This window comes from Melozone crissalis, unplaced genomic scaffold (genome assembly GCF_028551555.1).
Source record: "Melozone crissalis strain CALT ecotype California unplaced genomic scaffold, PUWL_Pcris_2 ptg000006l_1, whole genome shotgun sequence".
NCBI classification, from domain to species: Eukaryota; Metazoa; Chordata; class Aves; order Passeriformes; family Passerellidae; genus Melozone; species Melozone crissalis.
Window position 1 is genome coordinate 7,868,913 of NW_026535784.1, and position 27,379 is coordinate 7,896,291.

The window sequence follows — 27,379 nt, forward strand, 5'->3', positions numbered from 1 at the left end:
ACATGGGATCTAAGTTTGATGAGTGAGCACTGCTATTTTACTGTTATTTAATAGGCAGTCAAGTCTAGATCTAGTTCATGTTTGACACTGTTGTGTTTAGCCAGCAAAAAGAGGAAGGACACACTAATTGGTCCAGAGCAACAAAGAGACTGCTTTTAAATAAATTAAAACATTTTAGGAATAAAATTCAAGGAATAAAATTTAAGGAATAAAATTTTATTCCTTAATTAAGAAGCTGGGAAGTTAGGTACTTTTAAGACATAGAATTAAAGTAAAAAACAGCATTATTTTAGCTAGAAGGAGTAATGCATACCAAGAAAAGATGTTTTTCATTGCAAGGATGACAATTCCAAGCTTGGCTCCTTGTCACCTTTGGATGAATTCTTGCTACCATGTGCCTTTCTCAGGAAGTCAGCTGTATCCATTGAAACCTTGATCATCAGTGATAGTGAACTTTGAGAGACAGCACACACCTTATTGTCCCACCCTGCAATGATGCAGCCACCCCTCCTAAAAGGTAATTTTCAAGAACACATGAAATTTTGTATTACACAGAAAACCCTTCCCTTTACAGGGAATTGGGCAGGCAATGTACCCAGAGGGGCTGAAATGCAGTGCCAGTTACTGCTCAGGTTTCTGGCCTGAAAGGATCACAGGGTAAGTCTGGCATAAAGGACATCAGGAAGATCCATAATTGTACACCCTGCTCAAAGGCAGCCAGCTGTGAGGAGTTCACACCTTGTCCTGTCTTAATAACTCCCAGGACAGAACCTGCACAGGCAACCTGTTCCAGCAGTTCTTGTTTCACTGCCTTTTTCACCTTCTGGTCTGAGTTTCAATTTATAGCCAGGTTTTTTTATGCTCTCATCATATGCAACAAAAAGCCCAATTTTATCTTTTTACTGGACTCCTTGCAGGTAACTGGGGATGCTCCCAACATTCACAGGCTCAACAAGCCCAGCTTGCTTGGCCTCTCCCACTGGGAACTCCAGCCCCACACCAGCCCCAGGGGCCTCCAGTTAGACAAAGTATTTTCTATTAACACACCCCAGTGAAGCCACATCCACAGACAGGCATCCACAGACTGGGAGGTGACTTGAGGGAAACCTCATCTTTTCACTCCAGCATTCCCAAGAGATGCCAGAGACAGACCCTGTATATGTGGCAAGGCACAACAGAACAGCAAGAAGGCAAAACTAAAGTCTTATTCAGGAAGGCATGCCCAGAAGCTTTTATGGATTTTTATTGCTCCTTCTTTACCTCAAAATTCATTTTAAGAAAAAATAAGGGTGGACTAGCACCAGTTGCTCAGTGTAGTAGTGCTTAAAAAACAAACCCCTCAAGAGAGGAAGGATGAGACAGAAGTTCAATTTAAAAAAACCCAACAACTGAAGCCCCAAGAAAGCTCTTATAACTTAGAAAAACAACTATACACTTTGCCCATTTCAACTATGTTCAGGCAGCATTCAAGGGGACAGCATCTCTGATCTGAAGTGGCTGCATGTACACAAACTCATACTACAACACAATTTGGGGATTTAAAGAGTTACCAAAGGAGGGAGATCAAGATGTCAAGATTGTGTTTAAAATTACAAAATCAATTCATCATAGTTACAGAAGCTTCTAAACAGAGCAAATACCAGCAGAAAAGTGTGTTGTGGCAGTTTGCAGTTTGACAAGTTTCCAATCCCTCTGTTTCCTATATGCAGGCTTGGAAACAGCAGAACAGTTTGGGCATTACACTTTGGGAATACTAAATGTCACTTGTGTCCCTAAGTCGTTCCTAAGAATGACCAAAGAACATTTATAGCATATTTACCAGTTTCAAATGCAAGCTCCCTAAAGTCTGCATTGGGCATCAGTAGCTGAGACGTGCATGTGGAGGAATGGAGTGAGCTTGCTGCCACTGCTCTGAAGTGGCCCCACTGTGACACGGACGTGGCAGCTGCGGCGCTTCCAGCGCCAGTGACCCTGCTCAGCCACGGCGACTGCGGAGTGATCACGGCTTCGTCTGCTGTCCTCTGCAGTCCTGGCCATTCCCACCTTCTGAACTTCAGAGCTACAAAGAAATAACTGGATACTGCTGAAAAAAGACACAACACTGACCTTAGAAGATTTCATTTTTTGCCCCTTCCCTATTGAAATACTCCTTTCCTTACCAGATCTTATTTTGTACCACAAATATTTTTATGCTTTTCTAAAAGCACGTCCCTGATTCTATATAACAAAGTCATCATCAGTAGATTTCAGTATGGTTTGTAAAATCAGTTACTCAGTTCTACCACTTTGACATTGTTTAATTAAGTGGACACACACCTGCAGAAAGCAGAATTCCCAATTAAGATCAACTATTTTTTTACATTAACATGAATAGTAAGTAAGTATCTGCTGACCAGGTTTTACTGTTATGAAACCTTGTAAAAGTGAAGAAAGCAGATGCTGTAAAAGTAGGTACATTCAAAATTGCTGCCATCACAAGCAACCACTCTGCTACTGTTAAATATCAAAACAGCTTTAACTATGGAATATTTAGCACCAACAGCAATTTCTATTTTAAGGTAAGATGCATTCTTCTCTATAAAGTAAAAGAAAAAACATCCAAGTTTTGTTCAGGTAATATTTTAATCCATTTTTATTACATGAATGAGGGACTTTATATCAGGAATTACATGAAGTGCAAGCATCTATTTTTAAAAAATTAATATAGAAATGTAGAATTATAAATGATTCATATAAAAGGAGTAAATATGACTAGCAAGAAAAAAAATCTTATTTTCAAGTCTGATGTTAACTACCAGTGTTGACAAAGTAACTTTCTTCTCCTGTCTTCACTCGTCTGTTTCCTCATTCAACAGTCTGGAAAGATTCATTCGGGTTTTCTCCAGTGCCAAAGTTTTTGCTCGTCTTTGAGGCCTCGAACTTGACACTGGGACTGGTTCTGGAATTTGATCACTGAAACACAGATTGTTTAAGAGTTAGGTAAAAAAGACTAAAACTGAAGAGCTTTTATAGGAACAAAATAGAAACATGGTCATAAAGAGCAAAAACACTTCTTACCAGTTAAAGACTTTTTATTTTTTGAGAATATATTGCTATTTTCAAGTGATATAGCAGTATCAGTAAAGATAACCACGTGATAAGGAGTTGCAAAATCAGCAAAATTAGATGGAATCAAATTCCCCCAAAATTAGATGGAATCAAAGCAAACACATCAAATAGGCAAATGGGAGAGACTGACCCTGGTCACAATAAAGCCCACAGTAAATGGATTACTTGCTTAAGAAAGATTAGAACACAGCTGAAAAGTACAAAGATAATGTTGTTGTAATGATTATATCCTGCAAAATCATAAGGGAAGAAATCCTTGAATTCACTTCTCAGTCATTTCTAGGTGCTTGTCAACTACGTGTTGGACAACAAGCAATGAAACTGTGAGGGGGAAAAGGATTTAAATTTAACACATTTATACTTCCACAGAACAGATTTTAAAAGGCAGAAAAAATTTAACTGGAAGAAGAGCAATAATGTAAACCAAAAATCTGAATTTTTTCAGCTAGAGTATCTATTAACACACAAAAGGTATGTTCAAAAAATATTACAAGCTCCTTTGGCAGAACCTGCCACTGTTTCAAAAGTACCAGTTCAAAGAAATTTTTTTCCTTAAAATATTATCAGTGTTTTCAAAACAGAGAATATCAAAACATATGTTTGGGAAAGAAAAGCATTTGAATTAAATTTCCTTGCTAGAACAGACATCATAGTTTTGATGGTGGGGAGACAAGGATTTACCTTTCAAGACCACGTTTTACACTTGCACCAGTTTTTCTTCTGCTCACAGACCTCACTTCTGACGCTTTCCGCTGTCCTAAGTATAAGCAAAAGTCTTTTTTCATATCTTGATATCATTTATTTTCTTAAACTAGTTTTGTATCTACTTTTCTTCAGTGTTTGAAATTGCATCTAAACATAGAAATATGCAGTCTGCAACCAAAACCCCACAATTTTCTCCTTCTCACAGAAACAGCTGTATGTTCCTGTCAGTGGCTGTGGCTGGGTTATCTGCCAGCCTGTAGTCAGTCCTTTTTTCTTTTCTGAAATCTGTTATTGGGAGAGGCTAACAGCACAAAAATTTCCAAAGAACAAACAACTTTAATATTTTAACAAATACAACTGTAAATCTACAACAGAGTATGAATGGCTTTCCCATCTATGCATTCACAAAAATTTAGTATGAAATTATTTTATTAAAAACAACTAATATTGTAGCCACTGTACCTCTGCCAGTTTTGCTTCTTGTGGATCTTAATTTTGCAGTTTCTTTAACTTCATTAACTGGAGTATGAAGAGCATCTTCATTATTTTCTGTTAAACAGAATAACAAATGCAGAACTCATAAATTAAAACTTGATTATCTTAAATACCAGGATTTTAAATTTTGGCTGCTACATTAAAAAGCCACACAATTGAACCTCACTTTTTCTTTAAACCAGAAACTAGCTAATAAAGCTAACAGGAAGTTTAAAATGTCACTCAGCTGTAACTCCACCCCAGCAAAGGTCAATAATACATAAACTATTCTTGATGACTGTTTAGCTCCTTCCACTGTGCTGGAAGTTGAGCAAGCAGGACAGAGGATCAGCTTGTGTGAACAGGGACATCTTTGTGGAGCTCAAGAGGAAAAAGGAACTGCAGGATCTCTGCAAGTTCAGCAGGTCAGGCTTTGCAGGAAGATGACAGAGCTCTGTTCATACACGTGGGGAGAAGGCACCAAAGGCCAAAGTTCAATTACAGCTGAACCTGGTCAGTGTTTTGTGAGATAATAAAGAAGGGCTTTTGAAAGTACAGTAAAAGCAGGAGAAAATCCAAACAAAACACTGGATGAACACTTGCTGAAGATGGTTAGTCACCTGACTAGCAGAGCTAGAGAAAAAAGCAGAGCCATTCAGTGCTTGATTTGCTGGATTCTTTAATATTACTGATGGAGCTCAGGCTGCCCAGTCCCCTGAATCAGAGGATCATGAGCATGGGAACAGTGATTTTCCATTTGAGGACACTGATAAGGGAGCAGCACCAAGAGCTGAATGCCTGTAAGCTGAGCATGAGCCAGCAGTGGCATCCTGGCTGGCACCAGAAACTTTGTGGCCAGCAGGTCCAGGGCAGTGACCATTCCCTGCACTCAGCACTGATGAGGCATCAAACCCCATGCTCAGTTCTGGGCCTCTCACTGCAAGACAGACATTGAGCTGCTGGAGTGAGTCTGGAGAAGGGCAGTGGAGCTGGGGAAGGGGCTGGAGCACAAGTGATATGGGGAGTAGCTGGAATTGCCTCCCAAGTCCCATTACTTCTTATTTTCGTAATATCTAAAGAATTCATTGAATTGTACACGTGCTACACCCCTCCTGAATTACCTTCTTCATTGTGAACAGTACTTTCAGACAATGTGATGTCTCTTTCCTGTGTCCTTTCAGACAGACCTGTTTCCTCAGTTCTTCCAGAGTGGTTTTTGCCCACATTGGGACCCTTGGTTAGTTTCATATGGAGCTTCTCAATAGCTCTTTGACAAGGTTTATCTTCCACTTTCTGGAGAGCAGACATTTCATGTTAAATGCTACTTGAATTTACAACTATTTCTTTTATCTGTAAAATTTGCTTACTAATAGGATTAGGTGAAATTACTGCACAAAGGATACATTGTGTGATATGAAAGTGACCAGTCAAGCTAAAAGAAGAAAAACTTTCTCCATCAATACTAAGCACTAAAATACCATATTTTTTTCATAATTTGTCTTAAAGAAAACCTGAAAAAAATTAAAGCAACTGGACACAGAGTACAGCTATCACTGGATGATATGCGCATCGTGGATTCAGCATTCTTACCAACATTTCTAGATACCATTGTGTTCCTGTGCCACACTTCCAAATTTCAATTTTTTAAATAATAATAAAAGCACCAAAGTAAAACTGTTGTAATCCTTTCCTACTTCATCTTAAATCAAGCATCATTTTCATGTTGGCTAATGATCTTCCCATTATACCATAAGTTTAGATTTAAAATTTCAGCCATTAATAATTAACTAAAGATAAGTTGCAAAACTGCAAGACTCAATACTGAAATTTGTTTTAACTTAAAAATAATAACTACACCACAGTTAACAAAAGAACTTACTGTACTGCAATGTATCAAGTCAGGCACACTGTTTCAAGCTGCTTATACTGTCTATTTTTTATGCAGTGATATCAGCTCAGATTATTATAACTTATTCAAAAATTAATTTTCAAAACTGTTTAGAAGGCAAATTCCAGTCATATGGTCAAAGTAAACAAAGGCCCATTTTTAGGGGTATCAGAATATTAGCCTACTAATGATTAAAAAAGTAAGAACCATGCTTTTTATGTACTACCTCTTGAATCTCATTGAGCAGCACCAGCAGATTCTCTGTAGAAGAACTACTGAGTTCGAGAAAATTTAAAGCTCTTGCATAAATACGGACATCTGGTGCAGTTGGGTCTGCCAGGATTTCATTGCAAATTTTCATGGCTAAACTATCATGCACTGTTAACTCCTGCAAAGGAAAGAAATTAGGTATCAGAAATTTTGCTGGGAACTATTTACAAGAGGCAGCAGTGAGAACAATCTCATTTAAACAGTTGGCTAATTTTACACAGCAAACAGCTTCCAAAAATGCACTATTTTCAGTACACTCACCACCTGATTTTTATAAATATCTTCCACAACATAAACAATTAGCCATGTGCAAGTTCCAACTAACATTTTTTTGATTGCAAGAGGGACAGGAAATTTGGGATAGGGGGGAAGAAAAGGGAAGGAAAAGGAGGAAGAAAGTGTCAAGCTAAAAGACTTCATTACCTGAGCAGGCACTCATTTAATCCAACTGCTGGCACTGGGAATCCCACAGAGGCCCTGACAGGTAGCAGTAAACTAAGGGGGAGTAGTTCTTAATCTGCCCCAAGTGCTACTCTCTGACAGTTTAATGCATTGTACCTGATAGTCCTGGGACTTCTTGGACTGACATTTCAGTCCACTTGGTCTGGTCAGATCCACCAACAGTTCAGAAACATTACTGACATCTATTTCAGCCAAAGGTGATGTTGCAGGAGCATTTAACAGAGTTTGCAGAGTTGGAAGATAAGCTTCTTCAAAGCACTCCTGGTTGGACCTGTTTCAATGAAGTCAAATATTAGTAGCATAAGACAAAATTAAGTTTTTTCTTCCATGATGAAAGTTCACTGACCTGGTACATCAATCAAAGCAAAGTGGGAGCAGCCAATCTTGGAAGCAACAGCCAGCAAGATCAAGATATCAAAACTGCTTCATAGTACCATTTGAAATTTTAGCACATGGTATTTCAAGGGAGTTTTAAGTAACACTTCCTTCCTCTGAAGAATTTGAATATTCATCCTGACTACTGAAACTGATATATACAGACATGTTCTATCTTGAAGGACAAGAGAAAAAATTTCCATAAATACATTTCTCTAATTCATTTTCATAGATTAACCTTATTTTTTGCTCATTCCTCCTTTCTGCTAGCATATTTCTTTGGGGGTACTTCTCATTGTGTAAGAAAGCAAGGAAACTTGGCAAAAAAAGTATGCAGTGGTTAACAGGATTTTTGGAAGAAATACTTGTGATTTTTTTCTCAGAAGAGTTCATAACTCCTGCCAAGCAAACCTAAAAATCTAAAAATCATGTTTCACTTGGTCGTGCAGCAAGTTGTGTAGAAGTGTGGTTCAACAAGACTTGTCAAAACAATTTAACAAGTAAGATGTCAAAAAGTACAAGGTACAGTTGAAGTGAAGCCTTTACTCTTGCTGATATTTCTATTAACTTCCTATTTGAACCCAAATAACTACAGGAGAAAACCAAGAAAGCAAGTAATTTTTTAAAAAACAGATTATTTGCTGCTGGATTATGGAGCAAAACCAGCTGACAAAAAATCCTTTTGAGCACTACAATTGGCTACAAAAGAACCAAAGCAAGAACTCCCCCTTTCAGCAGCTTTAAGGCTTTATATTGGCTCAAGCATTACTGAAGTATCATTCAGATTATTCCCTGTAAATGGAAAAAACCCCAACATCTCTAATAACACACAGGCACAAGGCAGAAGCTCCTCCTCTTATGCTGCCTGCAAGTTTAATACACTATAAAGACATTCCATGAATAAGAATTGTCCCTATTCTAGCATCTCACATCACACTTCCAACATGACAGATAATTTAAACAGTCAGGATCAAAATTTCTTCCTCAGAGTTCAAATATTTCATTTCAAAAACTAAGCCTCTTGACTAAATCTGTGACCAGGTGGAAAGATTAACAGAGCAGCACCCAGAAAAAAAAATGGTACTTTAAAATTCTGTGAGAGATCAGTATCAAATTTAGGTATGAGCCTCCACCAAATCTCATTTATTACCCAAATTCTCCTTTCCTGAATGGCAACTTTGCAGACAAGTTCTGAATTACACCTGGTATTTAATAATTCACTTCTAATAATACAGTATCTGTCACTGAAGAAAGTAAATAACTCAACTTAAAATGGACCATTTGTGATCCAGGATGCAGACAGTGTTTTGAGACAGAAAAGAAATAAGATTTCCTAACTAAACAGAGATTCTAATCAATGAGCCAGACTAAGACATAGGATTTTTTTCCACAGATTTTTCTGATTTTTGCTTAACACATACACCATGTTATTTTTTCAAGAACACAATCATCTATGAGATGCCACAAGAAATTGCTTCATTTACAAATGATGTGGAAATACATGGGACTAGAACTCTCAAAAAAAGAGAATGAAATTCACAGCATCAGATGACATTCACAAATAAAAGATTATCAATGTTAAAAGCTTAAATTGATTACTCATTATCACAGATAGTGGAAACATATTAAATCAATTTTTCTGTTACTTTCATAAGAATTTTGAGTAGGGAAACCTCCATTCTATGAGAAATTGGGAATTTTCTTCATTTTTTTTCTGACAACAGCAAACACCACATTGCTTAGGGTTTTTTTGCCTCTTCAAGACAACTCCCCTTTGTATTACTCCTCTTAATGTGGCAACGTATAGGCCACAAAAATTTAATTTAATTTGGTTTGAAAAATAGGTAAGGTAACTTAATTTAGGTGTCATAATAGACCTAAATTAAAATCTATAAAAAAGCAGATAAATACTTTGTTTGTTCTAACTTAATAAAACCACTAGCAGCTACTGAAAAGTAAGCTTTAAGCAGCAGGTAAAAGGAGATGAGAATTGCTATTTAAGCTCTTATTCCCTTACATAAGCTCTCTACCTCTTTTGTCCACCACCAAAATAAACAGGAGATTTGAATATGCTGTGAATTTAAATTGGAGTATTCCTTGGTTCAAAACGAAACCAAAACCAAACCCCAAACCACAACCCAGCAGCCTGCTGCTTTGATAACTGCTTTTCTTTTGAAGCATTCCTGCTAGCTACTTTTTAGTGACACTTCAAAGCCTACCTGTAGTGCTCAACACCATAAATAAGTAAAGCACATATTTTTAAATTAATTTTATTCAATCTCTTTGAGAAGAGTTTCAATTGTAGGCTTAGGAAAGAAAAAAAAAGGGAAGGCACATGGAAAGCTATTAATGGAAAGTCTTCAGAATGGTCACAGGTTGAGATTATGTACTTTCAAAGCAATAGGCATAGGAGAGTGAATTAGATGTCTAAGTCTAATTTGCATTTGTGCCATTTCTACTAGTGCAAGACCAAAAGAGGTTCCTAAAGCTGCTAGATGAATGTATATTGTCATCAAACAAATACACAGAGCCTTACCTATTTGCATAAGCAAACAAAGGGAAGAACACTCCCAGGCAGTGTCGGAGCCGAGTGTCCTCCTCAGTGACGGGGTTGTACCACAGCAGAACGAGCCGCGAGAGGAGCTTGGCGCTGCTCAGCCTCCCAGAGAACAGCAGCTTGGCAATGCCCTCTGCAGCCTCTGTCCTCAGCTCTGAGAACTGAACAAAGAGCTCATCACAGACACCATACACCAACCATCAGTTTTCACTAACACTTCACTGCAATAGCCTGTACCCTGTCTTACCAACCACTTCTCTACATTCACATATTTCCACCTGCAAACAGAACGCAAAGCTGCTCAAGGGTAATCTTAGCCTGTACCAGTGACAAACTTGTAGTCATTTTCTAGGACAGGTATTTTAATAATAGACCATTAATTTCAATTTGCATCACATAACGTTCCCAGGCAGCCTAATGGGATGACAAGCCATCTGCAAAAATAATTTTAAAACAAAACTAAGGCAAATTTTATAATATTCCTTACCGTGCTGTCTAAGAAGCCAGAGAGAAGCTTCAGAAGGCTGTGAACTGTGGCAGTCTCTTCTTCCTCTATTGTTTCACTTTCATCCTCACCATTTTCAGTTCCAATGTGTGCACTTTCACTTTGAGAGTCACTGCCTCTTCTGGTTTTAAAAGGCTCAATTCCAAACAGTATTAGTAGATCAAAGATTGCCTTTAAAGCACTGAGCTTTATCTTGATGTTATCTATTTGCAACACCTAGGTTTAATAAGGAAAATAAACATATCATCTTCCAGTAGACCACCAATCTTGAAATTAGGCATAGTAAGATTTTTCCTTTAATAAGATTGCTTATTTTGGGAAACTTTTTATAATATTTGAACCAATTTTCCAACTTTAGGAAGGTGTGATACAAATTTAAACCCGAATTTATAATACAATCTAAGAAATAAGTCACCTATGCAATTTGCACTACATAAAATCAAATTAATTTCACTCATGGAGTGAACATCCATGTATGAGATGTAATTTTATTGTTCAACCCATAAACAGACACTGGACAAACAAAGTCTATTTGCCTGTGGTTGCTGCAGTGTGTTAGGCATTACGGAAATATAGCTACACAAAAGAACAGCTTAATTGAAATCATGGTATGTAAAAAGACAACAGGGACCAAGAGAGTGATAAAAGTCAAAGTTACATAGGTTACTATATGTATTATAGTTCAAGTTACATGCAAGTCAAACCATGCCTCATGGGTTAGCCCAGAGATTCGACATCTGTTTAGTCCAACACCCTGCTTCTGATTGCAGCCCACACAGAGATTGTGGGATTTACAATCTGCAGAAAGATTGCTTAACTCAAAAATTTAAGTTGCTTAAGTAACTGAAATCCTCTCCAAAAAACCTTTTTTTTTTAATGTGACATACTCAAAGCCAAATTAAAAACAATAGTAAATGTTACTTCTTTAGGAACCCAAAGTTCTCCTACTATGACTACAACTCTACTATCTTGTCTGAGCCAAGCACATCAGTTCAACTCCTGTTGTCCTTTCTCCAATGTCTGCCTGAACACACTCTTAGAAAAGCACAGTTGCCACCCACACTTCCCTCAAATCCAGGGTCAAAAACCAGGGTTAACAAGTGTCATATTGGATATAATTAGCTTGGTATCACAACAATCACCACAAGGTTGGGAACTGTGGATATTACAGCATCCAACATGCTCCATATTCACAGATGTTTGGCCATGCTATTGTTTTGTTGGTTTGAATATTGCTTTATCCTCTAGTTAACAACTCTTCCTCAATCCTTAATATAAACATATTAATTACTCAGAATTTAAATCAGACACCCAGTATCACAGGAAGTATGCAACAGAAGTGTGAAAACCATCAGACACATTTTTAGTTTGGTTTCCCAAGGAAAGCTTAGAGAATCCTACAGCTTCCCTTTTCTGCATTGAGTAACAAATTCATGACAGATTTCACCCAGATTTGGAAGAGAAAGTGAGACCTTAAAGATAAGGAATTCTTAGAAAATTTTAGGACAACAGGTGACTTCACAAAGGTAAAACATGCTACTACCAAGATAAACTGAATTTTATCAGACATCAGAAAAATCTACAGGAAACCATGCTCTCCAGATCTTCAGAAAATGAGGAATTACTGGTTCTCAAAGAACATTACTATGTATGACAGCTTGTTAAAGATACAAGACTAGATTTATTTACTAAGTCACAAAGACTATAATTTCACTTCTTATCAGATATTTTACCTGTAACAGCAATGGAAGCTGTTGTTGGGCAAATTCTTTGTTCTGAAGAGTACAGCAGCCCAAACACAGAACTGCCATATTTCTCACAGCTGGGTGCACATTAATTACACCTGGAAGTATCTGAAAACAATAATATTAAACTTTATAGACAAAATACATAAACTGGAAATAAAACTGACTACTAAAATATATTATCCTGAAATTAGAAATAATTTATTTTGATACAGTATTAGAAAATGGCAACTATCAAATACTCTGTTTATCTAGATATAAACAGAAGCAGATTGAATATGTTGTTTGAAATCAGCAAGAAAATAATGGCAAAAGTCACATGAGTGTTTTGCTTTGTATTTGTTTTTAAAAAATACTTGTTTTCAAACAAAATTGAGTTGATCACTCTGGGAAACAACAAAACCAACACACAACAACAAGCCTAAACATCTCTTCATAAAAGACATTAACATTCTTGCAGAGAAACAATACACAGTTCCAAGTTATGAAATACAGATGCCACTTTGATGTTTTGAGGACACAATTGTAAAAATCCACACAAAAAACCAGACTAGATACAGTATGAACAATGCAATGGCATAATTTAATATTTTTGCATTTACTAAGGAGGTCAAGTTATTTTGCATTCCTACGTACCAGAGATTGAATGATTTCATTAATGGTTGGACTGATGCCTTTAGAGAGAGACATGATCTTCAGAACCTCGTAGCACATCATCAGACACTTCAACAGGGTTTCAGGATCATTCTTCAAGTTGGCCAGGGAAAAGAGAAAAACATTAGTAATACAAATGGTGGCTATGATGAGAATGGGGCCACTAATCAATTTGACCCTACCCAAATAAACTTTCCCTGTCCATTACACATGTGTTGTGCAAGAATATTTGTCATCATCTGTCTGTAAGCTATGATCAAAATCAATTCCTTTTTATATTTTCAGTTAGTTAAGAGTAAAAAGAGTAAGAACAAGACTGCAATTTGTTTTTTCTGGAGCATACCATCAGCTTCTATATAATTTATCTTTTGTTAGAACATACTATTGGCTTCTATAATTGCAGAAGAAGAATACTAATACCATCAATGTTTGATTTCAATTTTTAAAATGTATTTTAGACAAGGCCAAGCTACACTTTCTTTTAAAATTAAGAATAAATTTTAAAACATAACCAGCACTTAGGAATACAGGAAGGGAAGAGACCTTCTCCACACGGGTTTCTTTAATTTCAGGTTGCTCTGCTGCTTTTATAAGATCATTTTTTGTCTGTTCCAACTCAGTTATTTTCTCTTTTAATACTGATGCTCTGTTAAAATCCTGAAGAGTAATGCATTCTTCCAAAGCCTGTTTTGCTTCAAAAAGCTTCACTTTTATTTCAGCCAGCTGAAATACAAAGTAAAAAGTAAATGAACATAGCAACCTCTGTAGTATTAGCCAGTGATACCCTATTGACACTAGCCAATGTTAACCTACTATGTAAAACTCTGGATGATTAAGTTTAAAAAAATATTTTTATTATGAACTAAAATCTCACCTTAAGCTCCCGCTTTCTTATTTCAGCAGCATCAATAGGCTGGTCAATTGCAACAATTGGCTCACGAACTTCTGATATAATTTCTGCAATCTGTTGTTACAAACAGTATATTAGTGCCATTAATTGCAGTTCAGATATATACTAAGCAGTTCACTTTTCCAAATTTAAAATGTTATCTTTCTGAAAAAGTATTCCACATCCAAGCAGTTTCTCTTATCAGCTGGTTCCCAGTAAATAATCCTCAATTTGAAAACACATAATGTTACCATGAGCACATTTCAATCCCATTTTTTCCCATCCAGCTGGGTAAGCAAGGAACTAAAAGACCTTAAGCACCTATCTGAGTTCACAGGAAAGAAGAGAAGTATGAAACCTGGAAATCTACACCATCCTCACTTTGAATGTTTTTGTCAAAACACTTTGCATCTAATACAATAAAATATTCTGGAACAGGCCACTGAAGTGTAACACGTTCCTAGTGTGAGGACTGCATTTACAACACTAGTCACATCTTTAAACATAAAGCTCCCTAGAAAACCACAAAATGCAGCTATGCCTAAAACCAAAATGACAAACAGCAACCAAAAAAACCCACAAAAAACCAAAACAAAATAAACCACCCCAACAAGCCAAAAAAAACCCAAGAGGGAAGGAGACAATATTTAAATACTGATATTTCCTTTACAATGCTTCATAAAGGCTGTTTGATTTATGGGGAAGACAGAGACTAGAAAACAAGCTTTTACAGTTACTTACAATTTGAATCCTTCTGTCCTCATCCTTAACAATACTGAGCAATCTTTCAACAAGCAGAGGGATAAGTGCTGCTGAAGTTGAAGGTAAAATGAGAATCTTTTGTAAAATAACTAGCAGATGCTTTCTGGATTAGAGGAAATAAAAAAACAATGATTGCTTATTCAAGCAAATGGAAGACATAAGAGTTACTATCCTACCAACTTGGAGATATTGTGATGAAGATTTCATAATACAGTATGAAACTTTTCTCCATAGCTACATTAACTGCCAAATGTATCTTCTTACTTAGCAATGCTTGTCTTTTACTGATTTTACCTGTTTTCTTTTGATTAGAAAATGCTGAATTTTTTAATCATATGTCTCTACCGTCCAACGAAAAGTCATACCAGCAGAAACAGTATCAATACTGCAGAATGCTTTCATGGAAAATATCTGACTGAAACTTAAAAAAAAAAAAGAAAGAAAAACACAACTTAAACTTTCCTGCCAGTCTGGCACACATTGACACATTCCAGTGAGAGTCTGAAATTACTGCTGTGTTTATAGTATCATAACTAAGTTTTCACAAAATACCTGAGATGGTATGAATTTTCAAATTCATTTGCTCTTCTTAATTCACACCAAAAGACTGTTAAAATTATAAGAATGACTCAGTTAACACAATTTAGCCTGGCATCTAAGATATTTGCAGCCTTTTAGGCCTTAGCAGATTATAGCTTAAAAACATAAGAAACAAACAGGTTACTTGCTACAAGTCATCTGTTGTGAAGCAATACATTTTTCTCCCTTTATTTTTTACATACTATACTCCAAATAAGCAGTTTTGTAATTTCATAATCTCAATGATATATTACAAAAACAACTGAATTTCTTTCCCCTAACAATGCTGAATCAGAATTAGAACTTACATTTCCATAAAAGTAAGCAGACAATATGTGGCACAATGTTGGGACCAATTCCACTAAGGAGACTGCTTTCTATTCCAGCTAGCATTAGAAATGTATTTTGTCTGCTTGATCAGGTTCTTTTCCAAGCAGAGGTTCTATACCTGTCCTCAGGCATGAGTGCCTTAAGCTCAGTAACACAAATTTGATATTTAAGTTTACCTTCCTCCCTCTTCCATGGTATCCATGCAGCCTATGATTAGAATCAGTTGCTGGCCTATGAATTCTTTTGTCATCAGGTTTTCAAAACAATTAAAGTCTTCTTTTTGTTCTTCACTGAGAATTGGCATATTTTGAAGATAACTGAATCCAAACAGAAGAGATATAATTACATTCAGGTTCACTGTTGGACAGTAATAAATAAGTAAATAAATAAATACACTCCAAACAAATCCAAATATCCACTCCTGCTCCAACCCAATAAAAATCCCACCACTTCTGTGTCCTGTAAAAACAAGTGCTTACGTTAGGTACAAATCTTAAAAATGAATGATTGTGTTCTTTTCATGGATTATTTTTCGGGAAGTTATTTACACCAAATAATGTACAGTTTCAAAATAATGCACTTTAAATAAAGAAATCCCTTTTGTGAATGCAATACAATAGGAAACATGTGATTTCAGTTCTGTAAAAATGCATAAAGGTAACATCTTAGGAACAAATGTATAGATACACCATTTTTCTTACTATTTTCTGCATATTTAGGTACAATGTATCTTTTACAATTTCAGAATTGTTATATTGTCTACAAGACAAAATACAAGAAAATCATGGAAGTGTACAGTGATGTCTTAATCTGATTAAATATGTCATCACAGAATAATAATCTGTTATCAGATACATTCAGCCATATAGCATGGAAAGTGTCATCAGTTTGTTCCATTTCTTTTCTTCTAGACTCAATTGTTTTTCTATCAAAATTTTATCTATCAGTGAGAGTTTGCATGTTCAGAAAATGTGAAGTGAAACATCAAGTACAAAATTCAATATCATAAAATACAATTCAAACATTGACATGAGCTGTGAAAAATACGCTTTTTTCTACCTCAGCTTTGTAGATACTTTTCAGTAACAGCTTGTTATTTTTAGCAAATTTTTACAATTTCTTCAAATTTAGGACAAAAAACTTCACACGTAACTACTATTTAAGAAGATCTGAAATGAAAATTGTTTCTGATCACTGAATAATAACCTGCAGCAGGTAACAGTGCATATGGAAATGCAGCTCACAATCTGCTTTTTCCTGAAGTCCCAGTGACCAGCATGTTCCTGCTCCTCCTGACCAACACCCTCAGAGGGCACTGCACAATTGTGCTCTGTACACCAGAAACTGAGAACTGAAAATCATACCTGAAACAGCTCAGCAATGAGAGGTTTAACAGTTGATACCATAAACAATTACTAGTAAACCTGATTAATTTTAGCCTCACCCTGAAGAGTAGTGTAACTGAAGGCACTTTGAGTAAGACTGGATGAAAACAGAACAAATGTTCTCTGAAAGAACAGATTTTTTGGAAAATAAATGTTTCATGGACTGTAAAATGAATAATGAATGAATAAATTTATATCCACCAGACTGGATATACATTTCCAAACTAAGGAAGCACAGATGCTTCTTTTATTAAATATTTATGAAACATGTAAACACATTCCACACTGAAAAGTAGCAATGACTTCTGTAATCACTACCAGTATACTACACCCAGTACAGTGAGAAAAGAATATGCATATTTTTAATTGGAAACATCCATCAATACAATGCATTTTTCAGCAGATCTGATTTATTATCATTCCAGGAAGATTAACTATTTTACAGGTACAACACATCAGTTAAGATTTCCCAGCATTATCCATGCTCAGAAGCAAACTCTGTTCAAAATTTATGTTAAGACTAAAGAATCCCAAAATTTATGTTAAGACTAAAGAAGACAAAAAAAAAAAAAAAGCCAAGAAAGCCCCCAAACAAACAAAACAAAAAAACCAACCAAAACTACTACATTAACACCCCGTCAATAAAAAACCAATTGCCATTCTCTGCTTGAGTAAAAACATTGTATGAACAAAACATTCATTTCCATCCTCCTGTGCCCTCCAGTTAAATAACTGTTCTGTAACTGCTCATTTGGCAGCTCTGTCACTGCCTTCAAACATAAGTTTTTAGGAAGCATGCCTGCCTAAGCAGGCAAAAGAGAGGGAAGTTGCAATTCAAAAATGCTTCTCTTAGGGACAGCAGCAAAATTTTACTTTATTTTCACAAATGACAACACTGGAAGAAGTGTCAATTTCTGCAAGCTTGAAAAAATCTCTCAAAAATCTTTTCAAAAAAGCAAAGAAATGCTAAAATCTCTGTTCAAGCACAGCTTTGGGTTTGAAGGATACCTGAACACTTGAATAAAATAAATATTCTCTAATTTAAAAATAAAAATCTACTTTAGTGGTAAGAGATTCATTTTTAAATGCAATGTACCTCAATAAATAATCTGCATATATAGCTGGTTCTGGCAACACCTCTTCCAATAAAACTTCACCTTCTTCACCTTTTGATTTTAGATATTCACAAAGACATCTCCAATATAACACATTCTCAGCTGTTAAATCCTCCACTGGAATCAACTTTCTAAACAAAAATAAAAAAAGCAATATGCAGAGATGAATAAAAGAGTCTAAAACAATAAATACACACAAGTATGAGAAAATAAGAAATAAATATTATTTCCTAAAATGCAAATAAAACTCCATCAAAGGTATTCCCCACAGAAATAGTTAGAGATTGAGAAAAATAACTCCTTGTCTCTTGAGGACACAGAGCTGCCCAAGCCATTCCCTACACTGCCCTTCCCGGTATTGTAACTCAAGGCTGCTCACACCAGTCTGCAGAAACATTGTGCCCAACCCTTCAGACCTCCTAGAGCAACCAGGCAGGTACTTTATGAAACATTGTTATCCCTGCACAAGTCTGGAAAACTGAACACCACTAATCCACAGAAATGCAAAACAGCATTGAAATATTTTTTCAGCTTCTCTGAATTGTTTCTTCCATTCTTAATACAAGATCTTGAGACAACAGTGGAGTAGCAATCACAGTATGTCAAATGCAAAATCTAATACAACTTTTTCTCAGCAACTCTGTAAGCTCCTCATCCACCTGCTTTCATACACAGATCATCCATCATGAAACCCCACTCCTTTTTAGATCCATAGTATTTTTCATGCCAAGCATGGAAATTAATCTTTGTTTTTGAAGCAGAACATTGAGTTCTGCATTAATTCTACCTCAGAACAGAAAAGACTCTGCAGTGGTACTTTTTACTCCCTTGAATCCCATTTTGCTTATAAACTATCAACAATTTTGGTTTTGCTTTAGATTGCTCACATACAAAACAAAAAACCCAGCCAAAAACACCTAAGGCAACATGTAGATGAAAACTGACCTTTTGACAGATTCTCATTAATCTGACAGGTCTTTATTTAAAAGTAAATTTAACAAACAGAAATCACAGACTTAAACAATCTAACCATTTATCATTCTGATACTCCATCATTCAAGCTGTACTCAGAAACTTCATACAAAAACAATCCTAGTGTTTTCCATAAATTAAATTAATGTAAGCTTCATTATAAACTGACTAATTGGACTTACTTTTCAAAATGTCATTAGTCTAAGAGATCTGGTACTTAAAAAATTCTCTAGCCCAGTTTTTCAGAATGGAAGCTTCATTTTGCTCAGGACCAAAGTCAGATCAATCAGAATGAAAAGATTTTGAAGTGTGGTAGGAGTCCAATCTCAGATGATGAAATTAAATGACAAATTGTCACTGATTAAAAAGCAATAGCAAAGTCTTAGTCTGTTATTATGGGAGAAAATGCACAGTATGACATGAAGTGCCTTGCATTATGGTTAGTAGCAGGACAGATGTTTTGAAATCAGAGGTGGGCCTGTCTGGCTTTAAAGAGCATCAATAATAGTGAAATAACTTTCTTACAGAGGAAACGTGCCAGTATCTTGAGAGGTTAAAAGGAATTTAGTTTTATATTCTCATGGAAAACACTCATCTTTTGGAAATGAAGAATGCTCTGCATACCTGCTATCAAGGTTTTTACAGCTCTGAACGATGTCATGAAGTGGAGATAATGAAAACATAGCATTTAGTACTGGGATGGCCACTTCTGGGCAGTTTTCTACATCCAGTCTATGAAGCAATTCTAAAACATCCCCTTCAGTGAACTGTAACCAGGCTTGAAGTAGCTTCTTCTTCATTACCTCCTTAACAGCATCTAATAATACAGGAATTCAAACAGTTTAAAACAAAGTTTAAAAAATATCAAGTTTTAAACATACTTTCATAAAACATTTTTCTATAGAAGTCTTTTTGCAAAAGAAGCTATTATACAGTTAAACTTAAGATTACCTTAAATAAAGAAAAACTCTGTTGAGCAAGAACTACCTGGGGTACACCCTTTTTTTGAGGCAATGTAACTTTTCCCTCACAAGGAATTAGAAAAAAAAAACCTCTATCCAATAAACTTTTACATTTAAAGACAGCATCTCAACCCAGAAAACCTACAAACCACAAACTCCTGTAGAAGAAATATTCAAAATCAGAATCACAGAGTAGGTAAGACTGGGAGGGACCACAGTGGGTCATCTGGTCCAACTTCCCTGCACAAGCAGGGCCATCCCAGAGCACATGGCACAGGGCTGCATCCAGACAATTCATGAATATCTCCAGTGTGGGAGACTCCAGAACCTCTCTGGGCAACCTGTTCCAGTGCAAGGTCACCTGCACAGTGCAGAAAATCCTCCTTGTGTTCAGGCAGAACATTGTGTGCATCACTCTCTGCACCTTGTGTCTTTTCCTATTGCTGGGCAGCACTGAGCAGGGCCTGGCTCCATCCTCCTGCCACCCTCCCTTCACACACTGACAGACATGCATGAGGTCCCCTCCCAGTTTTCTGGAGGCTGAACAGGCCCAGCTCCCTCAGCCTGTCCTTGTAACAGAGATGCTCCAGTCCCAAACATTCTGCATTGGTAAGCATTGTTACATACTTGCTCTGTTTCAGGAGTCACCACTTTTGGAGGCAGGATACTACATGAGAATTGACACACAGAATTCTCATGCTATTTCAATTATGTGAATGGATTATGAAGTTTACATATGATACATTAACTCCCTACTCACCACTGCCACAAGAAACAATTCCTGGATCAAGAGAGTACTATTTAATCAATGAAAAAATATTTATGGGAACATCCAGAATGTATGCATCTTTAATGCATTCACCTAGGCTTAAGCAGGGAAGTTGAAAGGCTAAGTGTCTGGTGGAGATAAAAACATAATAACTAAGGAGCAAAACAATTTTGCTCTTAGGCTCTTTCAGAAAACAATATCCAGTATAAGGGAAACAAAATCCACACACACTGACAACATCCATCTCTCCTCTTATATGTAACTCATGATAATAAATGCTGCAGTTAAATATAGTTTACAGTTCAAAAAGGACTGTAAAAAGGCCTTGAAAAAGCTAAATTACGATCCTAAGGATAAGAAACCTCTCCAAGAAGGTGAAAAGCATAAACTAGTAAAATAAAGTACAATGAGAGCTGAACTCACCCTGAAAAGCATACCTAAGCAGAATGTGCATTATGTATCTACATCTCATCTAATTATAAGTCCTTGTTCTAAAGCCAATATGGAAAAACATCCAAAATTTCAGTGTCGGTACCTGGAATGAGCAGGTTCCTCACTTGTTACCTCAGGAGTTACCCAGATAAGCAAATTCAATAGATACATATATCCTTCACAACAAAGATATATGTATCTTTCAGAGACACAGGATTTGCAATACAGAATAGCCAATGTGGAATACAATCCTACCTGGCCAGGAACATGTGACATCAGTCAAACTACACACCCTGGCAGATGTTACATACCCTGTGATTCTAGATGTCAAGAAAATGTCCTCAACAGTTGGGATGTAAAACCATCCTAAGGTGGAGACAGACACTAAGAAAGTATCTGTCCTGAATCATAAAAGAAGATACTTCTTTATGTTGAATTCATCACTGTCACCAAAAAATAGGTCACATAGAAAGGCTGTACTTTTTCTTTAAAGGAACACAACAAGTATTTGTTCCTTACCAGTGAAGGATCACATGAAAAGTTAGGGAAAGTAATTTCCTCCCCAGTTTGGAAAGATTACTAAGAAAAATGCATTCATCCTAAGAAGTATCTCTGAAAACCAAGGATTACTGGGGGAGTGGGGGCAGCCAGGAGACAAGCAGCAACTAGTTAGATAAAACAGAAAACTAGTGTATCAATAAGAAACAGTAATTCAGAACATGGGTTTTTCAGTGCTGGACTTCAGAAACAGAACATGGCAAACTTCTGTAAGCTACTACAGACCAATTCAGCATAGGTGGGGCAAGGTGACTAAAACCTCCTCTACAGAAGGAGGTGGTCTTTTAAAGCATAGTTCTACACAGCATAAAAAGGAGTCAGATGATTGTCTCTTCCTTTCCTGTCAAGAACAGAATATGATCCCCAAAAATAGCCAAAAATAACAGCAGATCAATAAAAACACATGCATGCACAACACACCTTAAAGAGCTCTAGTACCCAGTACTTCACTCTTGTTTTGTGAGTGAATATCCACATAGATCATAATTCTCACAATTCCCAAGCAGCACATCATTCAGCAAGGGAAATTCTCAGAGTAAAATTCAACTCAGTGCAGCCTTTTCAATCAAAGTAGGGAGACTACACATCAGCACTCAGTAAAACTGGTAGCTTCTATTGTGAAATTCATGCATACAATTGCTGCTGAAACAAAAAAACCAAAAGGGAGTTCTACATAGGCAGGCCAAAATTGTCTTGCTCAGATGCAGGTGATGATTTCATCTTTTGGCAACACCATGACACACAATTATGGGTACATTCTGAATGGCTCTGTCTGTAGAGTGATACAGTACAAAAGACATCAAAAAGAATAAAGCTGCCCCATGGTGAAATGAATAAGGGTCAAAGATTCATTAAAAAAAAAACCTCAAGCTAGTTAAACAAAAAATTAACCAGCTGAGAAGATTTCTCTCTGAAAGCACATAGGAAATATTTTCAAACTGATATTAATGTTCATATTTAAATTATTTAATACATTTATTAGTTACAAAAATATCTGTAATGTAACATTTCCAAATACACCAAAATAATTAACTTTTTCTAATTCTGTGTTTAATTACTTTTTTTTTTTTATTTTAATAGCATTTGGTCCTATTGAAGCTCACTGGCTTTCAGGTTTTTTGAAAGTGCAATTCTTTTCTGGTTTGTTTACTATAAAGGGCCTGGAAAAACAAAGCAGCAAACAGATTTCATGTGTCTAAACACTTCCTGGTACCTCATTAATCCCTTTGGGCTCCTTATTATTGCCATCCCAGCTTCTGCATCCAGCACCCCAACATTTTACTATCATAAAGTATTCTCTCTTAAACATTAGTATTAAGATGTTAAGAAACTTATGATCTCTTACCAGATCTGTCATTAAGTCCTTGTTGCAACAATTTAACTCTCTGTGCTATTGTCAGAGCTCTCATGTGAACTTTTTCAGCCAAAACCTTGAAAAATATTAAGACATTAAAATACATTTCCACATTTGATAACAAATGATCCCATTACCTACCTATGGTTTTACACCTAAGAGTTTTAACCATCCACATAAATCCTAAATCAATAGAAACCTCTAATACCTATACCAACAGTACTGTACCAACAATTAACTATCAGATCCTTGTGCATGGAAGAAAATGTAAAGTAAAATAAGCAATAAAATTAACACATAGCTTAGAAGCTTATCAGCTCTGCTTGAATGCAACATCTGGACATGAAAATTATCCTCTCTTTAATGTGAGCAAGGTGATGAATACCTACAATAAATTACAGAACTAAGTACTTTTCTTAAAAAGCCACTAACACAGAGATTCCGTTGAAAAAACCAATCTAACCTAAGATTTAAAAAGCAGAAGACAGTTCTGTGTGAAAAAATTGAACACTTTGTTTCAAGATCTCCCATAAGATGCCTGCATAAGAAACAGACATGTTAGCATATTTCTTACCTCTGCATGCAAACATGAATAATGGTTGATACTTCCCAAAATTGCAATACCAAAACCACGCCATTTTTCACTACTGCTGTGGTCCTAACATCCACTACATAATAACAGAGAAGCAAATTTGCTTCAATGACAAAATGCATAGAGGAAAAACAACTGACTGCATACATAATTGATACTGTTACTACCTGATCTTCAACAGACAAATTCTACCACACAAGTAAATTCCATCAAGAAAGTTCTACAGTCAAGTTCAGCAGTTTAAACTAGAAAACTTGTATTAAATCACACCCTTCAAAATTTTGGTCAATGAAGTATTTAACTGTTCTTAGTGGTAAGTGAAATATAATAAAAGATGTCAAGCCTTTTTCCTAAGTCAGCCTTTGAAATGAATGGTAAGTGAGCCCATTTACCTCATATGCCAGCTTTCTGACAGCCTCCTTCACATCCATGGTGCGGCCTACAATTATGGGCAGGGTCCTCTCTGAGGGAGCGATACACGACAGCACCGCACGTCTCACATCCGAGTTGGAATCATTTTCCAGCAATGTGCTGTAAACTGAAAATAAAATTGTCATCATAATGCTTTCATATGAGTTTGAAACATAGAAAACCAGAAAATATTAAAAAAAAAACCCAACAAACCAGCAGCTGTTACCAAAACCCCTCTCCTGCAAGATTTTAAGATAACTACATGCTGAGCTACGATGTCAAAAGAAACAATATTTGCAATCATAAGTAAGATCTTCAGGTAATAATTCCAAAAATATCTGCTCTAGATCCCACCCATAAATAAGCACTTTGTCATTTACTAGCAGAAAAATAAAACATTTCCAAATCTTGGCTCTGTAAGACCTCTATTCACTAGTTGCACCTTTTCATTATCTTTTGAAGTAGATCCTCAATTTTTCCTATGAATGGAAAACTGCAATCTCCATTAAGCCTACCAAAACTCTTACAGTAAATCCCTCATATTGCTCAAGCTCTTTTATTATATTCAAACCTTATTCAAAATTATAATTTTGAATATATATATAATATATATAATATAAATATAAATATAAATATAAATATAAATATAAATAGATAAATATTTTAAAATATTTAAAAATATAATATATTATGATATAATATAATATAATATAAATAAAAATTCAAAATAACCTTATTCAAAATTCAAGGCAACTATAAATTTAGTTTAATCACAGTATACACAAATTCCTCTTGCTCTGTGAGACAATGACTTACTATGGAATTTATGTGCTCCTAAATAAGTAACCTATAAACATCACATAGAAAATAAAATTTAAAAGAAGCTCCCTTAACAGAAACCCCCAATTCAGTAATTCTTCATAAAAGGCAATATGTAAAGATTAATCAGGGCACAATTTACGTACACTCTGTCTACCTTGAGGCAAAGGAAATGGAAACTTAGGCAAGAATGATACAATACACCAAGAAACCCTCAAACATCATCAAGATCCCTGCCTTGCAGAGATGCTGATCTCTTCTAGAAAAGCAATCAAAATTTGAGACAATAGTTTTTCTCTATCATTTCTACTAAGAGTTTTGTGCTAATTCAATTAACAGTACCCAAGGGTTCTTAGAGGGCAAGAACTGAATTACACCTTTATATTATAAATTATAAACATGTATTGTACCTCCACTCTAGTATCCAACACATTTTCACAAGCCTACTTCTACATTCAGCCCAGAGCAGCCTGAGCCCAGTATGACTGTCTAGCAGATCTCTCCTAACAGCTGTCCCTTCCCCTTGAACACACATCTTGCATCTTCCAACTCCTCTAGCAAAGTTTCACAGTTTATGTATTATTACAAGATTACCCTCAAACATCCACTTATTCAATGCTCAAAAAAAAAAAGCTTTGAAATACTTTAAAGCAATGTAAATTAGACAAAAGAGAAAGACCAATACTACTTACTATTAACAACAGGGCAGGCTTCATCCTTAGGATCTTGAAGTCTTGACAGGGCCAAGACAGCTTGAATTCTCACACTTGGAAATTTATCTTTAAGTCTAATCAGCATAGCTCCATTAATTTTATCAAATAAGTCATCATCAATCTCAGCATTCTCTGGCATATTTCCCAAAATCTTATTAACAAGCTGACAGGTTCGAAACCTCACTGCATGGCTGTTGGCATTGTGAGACTTGGGGAAAGAAAAAAAAAGGTATTTTTATAATCACATTTTTCTCATTTCCATCATAAGGCTATTAATACGCACATCTAACTGCCTAATATTCTACACAATAAATGAAATATGCACTTCTATGTTTCAAAAGCTTTTCCAATTTAATTTTGCTTTTTAATCTCAAAAAGTCACAGAACTGAAAAGCAATTACAGCCCATTGCCTGGACCAGTGACTCCAGAAAATCAGCAGTGCCTTCCCAAAGGAAGCAGCACGCTGACCACTGCATGCAGCCTGCAGTGCATTAGCCAGCTTACTGCTCTGCCTCCACAAAACATTAGAAGGAAAAAAACACATTAGCAATTATGGTTAGTTATCCTGATCCATAATCTTACCATGGAAAATCAATAGTTTAGGAAAATGTAATTCTATTCGTGTGTTCATGCTGTTGGAACTGTTTCTGTTTCTATGTAACACTTGCAGTAAGCAGAAAGGAATAATACACATGCCAACCACAGTTGTATAGAAGATCTTTTAATATTTTTGTTATCAAAGGAAGGGTATAAATTAATTTCCACCACACTCCCACACTTTCATGCTTATACATATACCTGATAGCCATATAGGAGAACTTCCATTTTTCTCAAAGGCTCAAATTTTGAAATCCAGTTGTTGGATTATTATGTGTGATGTGGTGGATCTTTTTGTGTTGGGGGAATGGGGATGGTGTCAAGCACTAGCTTTGTTTTGCTTTCACTTTTTAAGTTCTAATTTGTAAGTTTTGTCAGGTAGCAGCAAGTTTTTCCCACTGCAAAAAGTTTCCATTTTCTATGTTAGAAACATTAGACATTTAAGAATAAATGTTAACTGTACCTCAAGCAAAAATTTAAATACATAATTCAGAAGTAAATTATCTTCTTCTTCCTCCTCACTACCATCTTTTTTCTCCGTCTCATAGAATGAAGTAACAAATGTAGCTGCAAAATTGATCACTCGCTCCACTGCTGGTTCCCGCCTGTAGATTATCATAGCATACTTGAGGAAGTGAATGAATTTTTCATTAAAGCTTTCTTTATCATCCAACTGGGAAAAAAAAAATCAAACCACAACAAAAGATAACTATCCGGTTCATCTTTCAAAGCTGTACCACAGAAAAATAAAGTAAGTGGGCTTACAATTGACAGCTTCCAATTGAAATTTTTAAAGGGCTACAGCCAGCGGTCGGGGCACATCCGCTGTCGTGCCTCCCTCAGTGAGTATTTTGCTATAAATTAATTACACAGCAGGCACATTGCAATCGGGGGTTCCACCCGGCCGACAGATTCCAGGACAACAATGACAGCCCGTCCATTATATCCTGTGTCACAGCCACACCTCGAGCATCTAAACACCCTCACACCTTCCCGCGGCACCACCAGCACCCGCGGGCAGCTCTCACCGCCGCGCTCGCAGGAGACAACTAGACAGAATAGTTCAGCAGCCTGACTTTGCGGCATTTGGGTGGGCTTTTTGAGAGAGGCTTGGGGGGTTCTTTTTGTTTGTTTGCTTGTTTTTAAGTCGCGGGCTCTCCTTAGGCACACTGGTGTTCGTTTTAGGGGAACACTGCGGAGGCGGCCCCTGCCCCCGGAGGACCAGAGGAGCAGCCGCTGGGGCCCTCAGCTCCCGCCGCGCCGGGCCGCCCGAGGGCAGCCGTACCTGAGCATAAGTGCTCTTCAGAGCCACCACGAGCTTCGCGTGGTTCTGGTGAGGCTTCTGGGCCAGCTGAAAGGCCTCCTGGACCTGCAGCAGCTTCTTTCTGGCTCCCAT

At 36.4% G+C, this 27,379-nt stretch overlaps 1 protein-coding gene across 1 annotated transcript; it reads right to left on the reverse strand.

Moving 5' to 3' along the window:
* Positions 1 to 2,654: 2,654 nt before the first annotated feature.
* On the reverse strand, positions 2,655 to 27,379 carry NCAPG (non-SMC condensin I complex subunit G). Its single transcript, XM_054295581.1, has 21 exons — positions 27,269 to 27,379; positions 26,447 to 26,656; positions 25,365 to 25,593; positions 23,835 to 23,980; positions 22,842 to 22,926; positions 19,400 to 19,592; positions 17,785 to 17,934; positions 15,480 to 15,620; positions 14,374 to 14,497; positions 13,618 to 13,707; positions 13,287 to 13,466; positions 12,726 to 12,836; positions 12,078 to 12,197; positions 10,327 to 10,560; positions 9,819 to 10,000; positions 7,004 to 7,178; positions 6,402 to 6,563; positions 5,409 to 5,580; positions 4,276 to 4,362; positions 3,790 to 3,865; positions 2,655 to 2,952 (listed from the first exon to the last, which is right to left on the reverse strand). The coding sequence occupies exons 1-21, from the start codon at positions 27,377 to 27,379 to the stop codon at positions 2,829 to 2,831; spliced, it is 3,102 nt and encodes a 1,033-aa protein (XP_054151556.1). The 3' UTR covers positions 2,655 to 2,828.